We start from the raw sequence: 14,128 nt of genomic DNA on the forward strand, positions 1-14,128 counted from the left end.
CTGGTGACGTATGAATAACAAACAAACAATAATAACAAACAATTACGCTACTGTGTTCCGGTTTGAAGGATGTGGTAAGGGAGACATATTTTACTGAGGCGTTCCAGCTTACCTCAGGCTTATTCCTACCTGTGGCTGACCTCAGGTAGGAATATCTAATCCAATCTGGGGTTGATTATAGGTGTCCATGGGCGGTAGTAGCCACTTACCATCAGGTGGACTGCATACTCGTCTGCTACTATTATATATATATATATATATGTATAATAGTATATATATATATATATATATATATATATATATATATATATATATATATAATATAAAAAAATACTGTCCCACTGCTGAGCATGGGCACTGGGTCTCTCCTTGGGATAAGGCCATAGTTTACCGCACCGGTCAAGTACAAATTGGTAGATTTCACACACCTTCGAGAACATTTTGTCACTCTGGCGTGTCAGGTTTATTTACGATGTTTTCTTTACGTTTTTTACGAATATCCAATAGTATGGTAATCGCTGTATCATTTCTATTTCAAAGTAACACCTTGCTCTTATATAATACATTGCGAATGATATTGTGCTAACACCCATGAACATGTGATGAAATATTTAGTCAAGGGACTCGCAATTTTTCTGGGTCAGATGTCAGGGACATAATTTACAGACTGCAAAGACAATGACGTCACATCAGGGATTATCCCATTACGAGCTGCGGATTTTCATCCTCTATCGCGTTCACAGTCTTTTTGTATTAAATCCCTTTTTGCTTTTATGTGTAATTATTTAAATTTAGCAACCTTACTTAAAATGTTGCGAATTGCAAATATCTTAAGTATTTCTAGCCCTTTCGTAAGTTTTAAAAAATATTTTTAAAAAAGTCTTACACTTTAGGAAGTTACTTTTATTTATACAAAGGCATCTTTTTATGTAAACTGTATTTCTTACTTCATTGGGAATTCCTAAATTAGATCTTTATTTGTAACAAAAATAGAATACTAAGACTAGGAATAACATAAAAGGTTAACCCTTAACTTGACAGCGTACATCGTACTGTACATACATTAAAAAAAAATATTTCTCTTTCCTACTGGGAAAAAAAATCGTTCTGTTTTTTACCAATATATTGTCAATTATAGTAGAATTGGTAGAAAATTATTTCACTGTGACAACACAATAAAACATATGTCAAAATCAAAATGTCCGCAAAGAAACAAGCTGTTCGTGTGACACGAGTAAGTGTTTTATTTTTTATTCAACTTTTTGACTCGAGACTTGGCAATGTTTTGTGTGTGCTTTGATGTGAAGTATATTCAGAATTCAATTAGTGCATTTTTACGTAGCTACCTAAATACTAACTCACGCTTTTGATTGAAATAAATGAATGTACATCGCACTGCACGCTGCCAATGACACGCTAAAGTACTGACCGTAAACTATGGTAACCACACTGTACATTGCCAGCTTTACGAAGTATTGGGTTTTCGATTGTTTTGGCGGTATTTGCTCGTTTGTTTTTTGTAACGCTTTGATAGAAGGTGTTTGTTTTGACTCTTGTTTTCTGTGTTGCCTGCAGAATTTAAAACTAACTCGCTCGCACAAAATCTTACCTTTGGTTCCTGCACAAAATGCATGTTCTGAGGGTAGTTCTTCGTCCGATGAAGAAACCAATGTTTATATACCACCTTCTCCAGATTCCTCTGATCCACCTTCGCTAGCATCTTCGCTTGAAGCCCTCAATTTATTAGATTATTCGACTGACTCCAATAAAGAGCAGAATGAAGTCTCTATAAGTGTACCACTAACTCCAATATTCGATGAAGTTTTTCCATCACCTACTACGAGCAACTACAACATTTTACCTACACTGAACTCCATACAGTTTTTACCAACCCCTACCGTTGAACAACCGTCTCCTCAGCCCGGCACTAGCCGACAGCAGCAGCCACTTACCAGATCTAAGCGTAAAAAGACAACAAAGAATGCAGTGACCAAAAAAGTTAAAGTCAACAAATTTGTTCTAGATTATCATTGGTCCAAAGCAGTATTTCGTCATAGTGCTTGTCTTGAAGAAAACTTATACGACCTACATCAAACAGATATTGATACAGCACTGGATTATTTTTATTACTTTTTTTCACCTGACATAATTACTGACATTGTTCTTAATACAAATTTATACTCAGTGCAACAACTAGGGCGATCTGTACAGTTGACAGAAAATGAGATAAAGAACTTCTTAGCCATCCAAATGTTGATGGGTATAGTGCAGATGCCAGCCTATACAGATTATTGGGCTAAAAGGACAAGATACCCTCTCATAGCTGATCTTATGCCTCTCAAAAGGTATCAACAAATACGTCGGTATATTCACTTTGCTGATAACACCTTAGAAGACTCAGACCGTTACTTCAAAATTCGTCCCGTAATGGAAAGAATACGGCAAAACTTTTTGAAAGTCGAAGAAGAAGGAAAATATTCGATTGACGAGATGATGATACCTTATAAGGGTCGTAAAGCAGGTAAAAGAAAGCAGTATGTAAAAATGAAACCTAAAAAATGGGGTTTCAAGAATTTCGTGCGTGCGGGAGTCAGTGGTATTATATACGATTTTCTTCTGTATGGTGGCGATGACACCTTTCGTGGACTGAAATTTAGGGACAAAGAAGCTTCAATTGGTTTGGGGGGCAAGGTAGTGATTGCATTGTGCCAAACTATAACGCAAAAACCGGCCATTGTTTACGCTGATAACTTTTTTATGTCACCTGAACTTACGTATATACTGCGTGAAGAGTACGGGATTCTAAGTCTCGGTACTATAAGGACTAATCGTCTACGAGGCTGTCAGGAGTTATTGCCTACTGACCAACAAATGAAGAAGAAACGTGGTTCTAGTGCTCAAGCTGTCTGTAATAAGAATAAGTTGGCGGTGGTAAAGTGAAACGACAACAAAGTCGTCACACTTATAAGCTCGTATATAGACGCACCCCATCGAATCTATCAAGCGTTTACGATAAAAATGAAAAAAAGAAGGTACACGCAGAATGTCGTCAAATTGTAAAACATTACAATAAACACATGGGAAGGGTGGATTTTGCGGACATGTTAATATCTTTATATAGAACCCCCTTTAAAAGTCATCGTTGGTACCTGGGAATATTTTCACAACTTATTGACATGTGTATTAATAACGCTTGGCTTTTGCATAGACGGGATGGAAAAAATATTATGTTGAAGGATTTTAGATTTCAATTGTTCGAAGGATTGACTAAATCAAATAGAACAGTAAAAAATATAAACGTCACAGAAGACATAGGCGAGGATCTAAAAATCCATAAACCAGTCTCTGTTCGTCCAACAGACAGCGTCCGATTCAATGATAAGGGTCATCTCCCAGAAGCAGGGAATGAAACAATGCGTTGCAAGTATTGCAAAAGTGGTAGGACAGCTGTCTTCTGTGTAAAATGTAACGTACATATATGTTTTGTTGTGGGAAAACAAAAGCGTAATTGCTTCCGTAATTTTCACACAAAATAATTACGTTTGTTTTGTATTTTCTCGTTTTCATTCAAATAAATCGATAATAAATATTAAAAATGTATTTCATTATCAACCTGGCAATGTGCATCACAATGTACAAACAATAAAATGTCAACATTTCGGCATAATTGGCACTGTGCATTGTGATGTACATAGGTTTTCTCAAAACCTAGGACACCTAGATTTTTAAATTTTTTTTTTCGTGTCTTTTAATCATAATTAAGGCCAAATATATCCATAAAGTACATCTTTTCAAGTTTTTTACTTCCTGCCAAGTTAAGGGTTAAAAAAATCTGCAATTAAAAAAATCTTAAAATATCACTGCTACAAACTCACCAACACCTACATTGTCACAAAAGAAAATTTATTCTAAAAATTTTCAAACTTCTCACTAGAAAAATGAGCTATAACTTAGCAACACTTGCCTAGAGAAAGCCTATTCACGCACTTCAAGTACGGACGTCCGAAGTAAATCCCTCTAAAGGTTCTTATAAGAAAGGCGGAAGCAACTCTTTTGTCTGGATAAGTGGTGTGTCTACAGTACGAGGGGTAGCCCGCCAGGCATAGTCGTCTAGCTGGCCGGGCGCTAGATACTCGAGTGTATAGTGTAAGTGAGCTAAAATTGTGAACATTTTAAAATTATCCTTTTTTAGATTCTTGTCACGCCATTTTTGTTTTATTTCTACTGCTTTGGTTTTTGATAACCGTATACAAACATGCATGTCTTTTAAAGAATTAAAGTAGGAAACGAGCATGAAAACTCCATAATCCTAAGTTGTCTTTGACAACAATGAACAGCAGCCATAAATTCCAACCATATAGAAATGAAGCAAATAGTTACTTGAGGTCGATCTCAAACGTACTGCTACTCTTGAGGACTAATTTCTCTCTCTTACACATACTTTACAAAAGAGATCACAACAGCGATTAACTCAGGTGTTATTAGTTAGGAACAGGCCGGTGGTGTCTCCAGAGTGGAACGATGTACCATCAAAGCGTTCTTTAGTTACTATTATTAATGAGAGGTCCTGACAAAAACACGTTATGTTATGATATCAACTGATTTATCCACTCAAACAAAATACATAGCTGACCGAAATAAATATTAAAATGATTGAAAATATTGGCGCTAGCAGATTGCCGATATCATTTGTATTGTGTTCCACTTCATTAAGCCTTATCCGGGCCGTGAGCAGAATCACGACGCGGGAATATTCCCTACTATTTCATTAAGCGCTCTCGGGAATAAGAGCTGAATATTAATAACTTCTTTAACAATTGAATTTTATTATTTGTTGAAATGCACAGTTAGCATAGGATTTCCATAAAATTCTTTTTGAAACTCGACGGTGACCTATAAAAATTTAGTTCATTGGAACGCGCTGTTTTTTCAGATTTTTTTATCTTATCAATATATTAATGTACCCACTTCAGTCTTATTGCTGAGTTGTTCTCTCTGGGTAGCTTAGGCCACAGTCTACCACGCTGGCCAAGTACAGATTAGAAGACATCCCACACTTTAGAGAACCTCTCAGACCTTTTACACAACCTCTCAGTCTGGAGTCAGCATTTCAAACAGTTAGCGCCGATTTTTTATTTATTTCTTATACTGTCGTTCTACTACCTGTCAAATTATTTAGCCAAATGTTATATAATTATCTATTTTGAAACCCATGCATCTAAGTAATCTCTTTTGATAACTTTCACAACGTCCCTTAATTAATTTTTGATTAATTAAAAAAATGCTAATAAAATGTTGATAAAATTTCATTAACAACGGTTCGAAGCTACTTAGGCGCTGTTTCGGCATCATTTCCTCTGCTAACGAGAACGTGATACTTGGGCGAAGTTTTCACGAGGCCTGATTGGGAATGGATTACGTTTAGTCATTTGGCGTCATCTATCTGGGGATCTCGTTAGCGCTTTGCGTCATTTGTCGAGTTATCTGTCACCTGCGTAATGCTGCTTCAGATTTTCTTGCGGCGTTAATCTTCAAAGTCTATACTACACTTTTAGTAGTAGGTGCTTAATTTACGACTGTTTAAAAATATATTTATCATTGCGCAGTGTTTGGCTACTACAGAGTTTCTTACGGCGTTTAGTCTTTAAAATATACACTAAAGTAGGATCCATATCATTTTTGACTGTTATTAAAAATCAATCAATCGTTGTACAGATTTTCGTATTTTGTGTCAAATTTCGATCTTTTGTAGGCAAAAGATTATATAGATTGGTCACGGGTATTAGTAAGTTTATTATAGCAATAGTATATTTATCTAGGTAGGAGTCACTCGCTTAGTTCAACGACTTGTTTTTTACAACATTTTGTTTATCGAGTGACAAAAAGACTAGAACAATACTATAAACTTTAATGGAATGTGTTAAATGAGCCGAAGCGTGAAACGTATTTCAACCACTTATATGCGTTTATTGTGATATTTATAACATTTTCCATCTTTCCAGCTTTTTTGAATTCATGACAATGTTTAAATCTTTATCTATTGTTAAAAAATTGATCACCTCTTTTATTTGTTGTTTGTTGAAACCATAGATTAGAAAGATTACTCAATCCTTACAAGAAAATGTACCCAGTTTTGACAATTGAAATAGTCGCGTAAAAAAGTTTTGCCACGTCTCCGTGCTAAAATGTCCCTGAAATATTTGAAATAATTATTTATTTATTACGTAAATTGCGTTAGAAATTCTATATTATTAGTTATTTATTCGTAAATTTTCTCTAAAAATGTTTTTATTGTCAAGAATTAAAAAAAAAATTACTTATTAAAATAAGCTGTTTGTGGCTTCATTCAATTTCAAGGCGGCGAAGTATCTTTACTAATCTATGGTTGAAACATTGGTAAAAAACCCCCTTAATTGGGAACACTAAAGACCCATTACACAGATGTTGTTAAACGAATATTATTACATAAGTTATCTGTGGTCCAAGTCCGTTCACGGCTTAACTACGCAACACAGTTGTCATTCAACTGTGAGAATGAGAGGTCACAGTCGCTATGCATTAGTCAAACCTGTTACAGTGGCGTGAACGGACGCTTGCGCATACGCAGTATTGTTTATTAATTTTAAAAATTGCCGTGTTAAGAAAATTTGCAATACAATGGAATGGTGTTACACTGAAGATGGTATGTACGTATCACACTAAAGTTATGAATAGAAGTAGGTATTGGTACATCAGTATTGTTATTCAAATTGTTGATAGTTTGGACCATTATATACAGTTATGGGCTGTTGGACGGATAAATGCAAAATTATGTAGAATTGTCAATTAGTATTTATCGTTTACATACAGTTCTCTTTTTCGTGTAATAGATTACATTATTGATCGTACATTTCCAGTAAAAAAATATAACTATATACATAATGGTAAGGCTATTTCATAGTTTTATCAACAATAAGGTTATCCGATTATGGATTTGTCATACTTTAATCAATGAGAACGTTATTTAAATGAATTAATTTTTTTCCTAGTAACAATTGTCAGCCATAAAACCGATACATAATACAAATAATAAAATACATAGATAATATTATTTATTGCTAACTCTCGATAATAAATATAATATCAACAAAGTTATTAATGCTTTATACAGTTCTACTAATAATTTAGTACCAAACATTATCTTATATGTAATTGGAAATTATTTAGGTACTTTTATTTCTTAACTTACTTCAGCTAAATAATTCTCTACACATGTTTTATTTTGTTACTTTATGTATTTTCAGGAAAATACAAAGTTGTATGTTTATCTGCCGCTACATTTGCTGGTGCGTTAAATGTAAGTACCTGAATAAAATATTTAAAGTATAATAATATAATGTTATATTTTATATTAACCCGTTATTGGGTGACGTCAACTATAGATAGATCACGAGTCAGTGACCTTATATTTTATCAGTGAAATTTAATGCAAGCATGTAACGATAATAAAAGACTCCGACAAAAACATATCATACAAACAATTTTACAGCTATTTTTTAACTACTTTAAATTACTTGTCACTAGATAATAAATGATCTTTCTAACCAAATATTCCAGGTAATCCGCCAAGCGTTTTGCCAAGACGAGTATGTCTGTATTGGAGCAGAGGTAAACAAGAATCCTTTGGCAGCCGAGGAACTGCTGGAACTATGCGCAGACGCAGCACTAGACGGCGTGTCGCTAGTCGCAGTTGAGGTTGCTACGGGTGAGGTTGCATCAGTTGCGTTTAATAAAATACAGGTGAGTCTAGGATTATACTCAAAAAAGGTTTAGGTATTGAAGTTTCGATTCTGATTATGACGATCGAGTCATTTATGTTTTATTCAAACAAACGGTTAGCGGGTTAATGTTCAAGGCACATGTGATACAAGGCACATGTGTTAAGGTGTAACATTGACTATATTTTACACACAAGTATAAAGTTAAGAGACCATTTCCCCTCATATTAATATTCTTATCAATTACATTGTAGTCCTTATTTATTTTATGCAATAAAAGTTTAGCTATTTTCATTATTCATGGGTATCTGTAAAATAATTCAAATAAGATTGCAGTATTTTCTATGTAGTATCAAATTTAATTATGTCTGAGGGACCCCGGATGAGAATGCAACGGTAATTATAAACGGATGAGAATGCAACGTTAATTATAAACGTATAGACTTCCGCTGTATGTACATATTTTGATTACAAGAACAAAAATACTGCAATATCAACACAAATCGAAAATTGCAGCTCAAATTGTGTACAAGCACATCTAAATGCCGTATTGCAGTCATTTTTTTTTAACCCAATCCGCTTATTGCAGGTTCAGACGTCTAGTTCATCAGAGAAACCTTTCTTCGAAATATTTGCAGAGGAACGATGTAAGCAAGAATCTTCGCGGTCGCTCATACAGTTTATGGCTAATGTCGATGGCAGATGCAACTTATTTGAAAAGTAAGTCGTTGAACGCTTTTAATGAATAAAATAATGTATAATCAACCTACTAAATTAATCTGTGTTGTCAAACTTTTTTTTCATTTGTGTACGTCCGTTAATATTTCCGTCTGTTAGACAGTCTGTCTATAAAGGTTGTAAGTAAAATTATATATACTAAATCAAAATTTTGGATACCAACTTATGTTTCACAATGAAAAATATCGTATGATAATATAACCTTTTTTATGACATTGATTTACATTACAGATGTGGAGTCGACTGCAGTCTCGAAATAATGTTTCTAGCAACACTACGCGAGCATAGAAAACAAAACTTAGCAACAATACTTTGTAAGGTTTCAATAGACTTAGCGAGGAAGTTGAAAGAAGGCCCCGTTGCGTCAATGACAGTAGAAGATTTAGGGCTAAAGTACGCTATTATAAAGCCTCGTAAAACTGTAACGAATACGCCGAAAATCTGCCAAGCGATTTGGACGTCTTTCTTGTCCCAGAAGGTGGGGAAGGCTTTAAATTTTACTGTGCACTTAACAGTGCCGTTCACAGAATTTGTATTCAATGGGAAGACTTATTCAGAGCGAATAGGAAATGACTCTGCTTTTTGTGAAGTAGCTGCTATATCCCTTTAATGAGGAGCAGTTAAGTAATCGCGTTTCTTGTTCAGTGATTCGTTGAAATTGTCTCTTCAATATTGCGTGATAACACTGATATCATTTATATTTTAATAATAAAATAATTTAAGTATTTTATGTTTTTTTTTATTATTGTAATTCAAATAATTTACGGATCATATGCTATATTGAATAATAATTTGATAGGGAACAAAAATGTTTAAATAATAATATTTTCTAAATGATATATTACAATATCGCTGAAATCTTGAAACTGGTATTAATGGTAAAAGATAAACTTATATAAATCTTTTTTGAACAATGAAGACTTGAAACATCCTTCAACAAAACACAAACAAGCATCTTTAAAACACTAAGAACTGTAGAGTTTATATAATAAATGGTTTTAACAAGAAGTACAACAAGAAAGCGCCTTCGGCAGAAAAGAATAATGACTGAGGAAAACAGTAGCACCTGAACAAAAACGACAGCGAAGATAGGAGAAATAGAAAATAACGCTTTCAGTACTCATACTACTACCGACCAGAATATAATTTTCTTTGCGGATACCGTAAATGCAAACAATAAACTTACGGAATGAGACTTAAAAGTTTCGTATTAATGATTATTTATAAGCGCTGACCTATTAAGTAAATATACCCCGCATATTTTATTCGTATTAAAAATTTAATTTTTTGACATGTTTAAGTTAAGTTATTTTATATTTTCTAACTCAGTTAATTTATATTTTCGATATAGAAACAAATTTGTCAAGTAAAATATATTTTGCAGAGTTTTTTTTTGTCTATCGGTACCCTGTTGCTGCACAATGCAATACTCTTCCTAATAGATCATTACCAGGAACTCCTCCAGTGCACTTCGAGCTACGAACACAATCGATTTCCTAAGCTTCAGATGCAGTAGTTTTAGTATTTGATTATTCAAATGATAGCTAGCGTTATTGGATTCTAAACTTCGTGATTGTTAACTCAAAGCTTAGTACTTAGCACTCACTGCTCAGAACGAAGCTGAACTTTGTACGTGTTAGGGTGTTGATAGTATTTTCTTTAAGCATTACATTTATCTTTATATTTTTTGTAATAAATAATGAAATGATTCTATTTAACAAGCAACGGAATCGATTCCCGAATAACATGTAGGTTATTTTGGTTTTACCTAATTCTTAAATCGACGCTATTGTTCATAATTTCTTTATCTTACAATTATAATATATCACTTCACCATGATGATCTTGGTAATCTCACTGAAAACCATATAAGTTATAATTATTATAATATCCATGGGAATTAGATCAAATTTGATCCCGTGGCATTTGTAAAAAAGACCCCATATCCATCAGACTGGTATTATTAATTTGATGATAATAATAGCTTTTACTAAATATTGCAAACACTATCAACAAACTATTGTCCTAGTGCATAAAAAAACTGATTCTAAATGGATAAGTACATTTAAAATCCACATCAGCCAGAACGAACAGCATAAAACAATTAAAAAAATAACTTGTCCGAAAAATCGATTAACAAATCCCTTGTACTCGAAACACAGTTTGACAACAATAGCGACTAATGGAATAAAGCTACAGCTTTGGAGAGGAAGTGTCGAATCCAAATCAATTAACAAGAACCAATTTGCTCGAAGTTGGTCGATGCAATTAGAGAACTGTCGAATATCGTACCACATCTATTTAATATCTCCGTGTCTTCAGATCGTCGCTAGTTCTATGGGTAATTTGTTGATTGGAATTAAGATTACTTTCTCATGTATATCTGTTTTACTTTTTTATGTATATAGGTAAGTGATTCTGTGATAAATATTTTAATAGGACATAAATATTTTGGTACAATTTGTGTGATGTCCTTGTATGTAACAAATATATTATGTCACTCACAAATAATTAAAATTTTGAGACATTTTCGAACGACACTAATCTATATATATATAAGAGATTTCCACGTATATAGTCACTCATCACGATATCTCTGGAACCATTAGAGCTAAAGACTTGAAATTTGGTAGGAATATTCTTTTCACCGAGTAGAGGTCAGCTAAGAACGGATTTTTTGATATTCCACCGTTAAGGGGGTTAAATGGGGGTTGGAAGTTAATATGAAAGTCCGTCAGTTTTAAAGCAAACTAGATGAAAATTGGTATTTAGCTTTCTGATTTAAAGTAATAAAAATCTAATCTAAGGGTTTTTCCAAAATCAACCCTAAAGGTGGTTAAATAGGGGTTGACAGGTTATTTTAAATTTTGCCATTTTGGAAGCCAGCACTATGAAAGTTAGCCATTGCTTTGCTGGTAAGATATAAAATAACTTTAGTTCTACCGTTTTTGGAAAATCAACCCCTATGTGGGTTAAATAAGGGTTGTAAGTTTGTATAGAATTCCCCCAGTTTTGATGTAAACGCTATCAAAATCGGTATTTAGGTTTTCGATTAAAAATAATTAAATACCTATTTCACCATTTTTGGAAAATCAACCCTTAAGTTGGTAAAATAAGGGTTAACAGCTTATTTTAAAATTTGCCAATTTGAAAGCCAGCACTATGTAAGTTAGCCATTGGCTCACTGGTTAGATACAGTGGAACTATAATTCTATCGTTTAGAAAATGAACCCTCATTTGGGTTAAATAAGGGTTGTAAGTTTGTATGAGAGTCCCCCAGTTTTGATGTAAACTGTATACAAATCGGTATCTGGGTTTCGATAGAAAATAATTAATCATCTATTTCATTGTTTTTGGAAAATCATCCCTTAAGTTCGTTAAATGGGGGTTGGAATTTTATTTCAAACTCCGTTAATTCGGAAGCAAGGACTATAAAAACTTGCATTTGGCTTCCTGTTGGAAATAATAGAACTTTTTTAACACCATTTATGGAAAATCTATCCTCAAGAGGGTAAAATAGGGGTTGTAAGTTTGTATGAAAGTCCACCAGTTTTGAAGTAAACTGTATAAAAATCGGTATTTGGGTTTTCAATAGAAAATAATTAAACACTTATTTCTTTTTTTTTTGGAAAATCATCCCTTAAGGTCGTTAATTGGGGGTTGGAATTTTATTCCAAACTCCGTTAATTCGGAAGCAAGGACTATAAAAACTTGCATTTGGTTTTCCTGTTAGAAATAATAGAACTTTTTAACGCCATTTATGGAAAATCTACCCTCAAGAGGGTAAAAAAGGGGATGTAAGTTTGTATGAAAGTCCTCCAGTTTTAATGTAAACTGTATAAAAATCGGTATTTGGGTTTTCGATAGAAAATAATTAAACACCTATACCATTATTTTTGGAAAATCATCCCTTAAGGTCGTTAAATGGGGGTTGGAATTTTATTTCAAACTCCGTTAATGCGGGAGCGACCACTATGAAAAATTATCATTACAATCAATGAAGCATCTGAGTCACAGTTTTTTTTAGATTTTTAGATCAACCCTTAAGACTGCTATAGAAGGGTGTATGCATTATGCCTTTCTGTTTACACATCTGTTTCAGCATTTTAGCAACTCAACAATCAACCACCATTAGGGTACTATTTTCTTTTTATACTATAGAAGTAGAAGACGAGCATGCAGTCCACCTGATGGTAAGTGGCTACTGCCGCCCATGGACATCTGTAATCAACCCCAGATAGGATTAGATATTCCTACCTGAGGTCAGCCACAGATGCGCCGCTACCCCTGAGGACTAAGTTGGAACGCCTCGGAAAAGTCTGTCTCCCTTACCACACCCTTAAAAACGGAACACAGCAGCGCCTAACACTGCTGTTATTAGGTAGAAATAGGTGTGGCGGTGGTGCCGCCGGAGTCGAACCACAAAGGGTTCTACCACCTTTAGAAACCTATAAGTAAAGGAAGATTCTTTAAAAACCGTTGTTGAAGTTACTTCCTTTGGCGTGTCTGGAAAAAGAACAGAGTGCAGAGAGGTTTAGTGTAGGGTGAAATTCCACGGGCCATCGTAACATATATTTTTAACATGGGAATGTTTTACGCGTGTTGAAGTGCACATCGAAGGTTTTTTAGGGTTCCGTACATAAAGGATAAAAACGGAACTCTATTACTAAGACTACACTGTCTGTCCGTCTGTCCGTGTGTCACAGGGCTCTATCTCTGAAACCGTAATAGATAGACATTTGAAATTCTTACAGAGGATGCATAACGGTGGCCGCTATAACAACAAATACTAAAAATAAAAAAGTTGAAAACAAAAAGGGGTCCCCATACAACAAACTGCTATTCGATATATTTTCAACTAACTTTTAAACCGTTAGAGGTAGACAGTTGAAATTTTCACAAAATGTGTAAATAAAAATTTTAGTTGTACGGAATGCTCAAGGTGCGGGTTGGACTTGCACTTGGTAAATTATTAGTAACGCGCAGACCCGCGGGCCACAAGGAAAAGTCGCGGGCCATACACCACCCGTGGGTGTCGGCTTGCCGACCGCAGGTGTTGAATTAGCTTTCAGAAATTTGATGATAAAGTATTTATTGATACATATGTACATAGGAATGTTTTTGAAATTCTACTAAGGAGGTAAAAGAAGTGTTATATGTATATATACGGGAATCTTTTAGGTTCGAAGTTAGAAACGTAAAATTTCAGATAACGTCTATTCAGACAAATACACGACAACGTGGACGGGTGCAAATTTCATATATGATAATGCGTAATTTTGGTATACTGATTAGGTACATCGCAACTACTTTGGACACACTGCGTGCCAACATTTTGTCCTGCCGTGGGGTATGGTTGTGGTTATGCGTGGATTAGTGATGGTTATGTGATAGACACATAGACCTTGGATTAAAATTTTGGGCTAGAACAGGGCTACAGTATCCCCTGCCTGTCGTACGAGACTAAAGGGGGACTTCAGGATTTGCGGGCAGCAAGAATGGGAGCTCTAACCGCCCAGCCAGCTACCCTGGAAAGAACCACTGTATGTAAGGCCACATATAACATGGACGGTTCCTATAGAATAGAGTAAATAATAATTATTGTATCCTACATGAAACTTATATTTTAAAGAA

At 34.4% G+C, this 14,128-nt stretch overlaps 1 protein-coding gene across 1 annotated transcript; it reads left to right on the forward strand.

Moving 5' to 3' along the window:
* Nucleotides 1-6,512: 6,512 nt before the first annotated feature.
* Nucleotides 6,513-9,225, forward strand: LOC140756067 (uncharacterized). Its single transcript, XM_073091466.1, has 5 exons — nt 6,513-6,682; nt 7,284-7,336; nt 7,597-7,779; nt 8,347-8,477; nt 8,727-9,225. Exons 1-5 carry the CDS (start codon nt 6,658-6,660, stop codon nt 9,103-9,105), a joined length of 771 nt encoding a protein of 256 aa, XP_072947567.1. The 5' UTR covers nt 6,513-6,657; the 3' UTR covers nt 9,106-9,225.
* The last annotated feature ends 4,903 nt before the right edge of the window (nt 9,226-14,128 follow it).

The sequence above is a fragment of the Epargyreus clarus genome, unplaced genomic scaffold (assembly GCF_041222505.1).
Source record: "Epargyreus clarus isolate Ecla_fem2 unplaced genomic scaffold, WU_Ecla_fem_2.2 ptg000034l, whole genome shotgun sequence".
Lineage (NCBI taxonomy): Eukaryota > Metazoa > Arthropoda > Insecta > Lepidoptera > Hesperiidae > Epargyreus > Epargyreus clarus.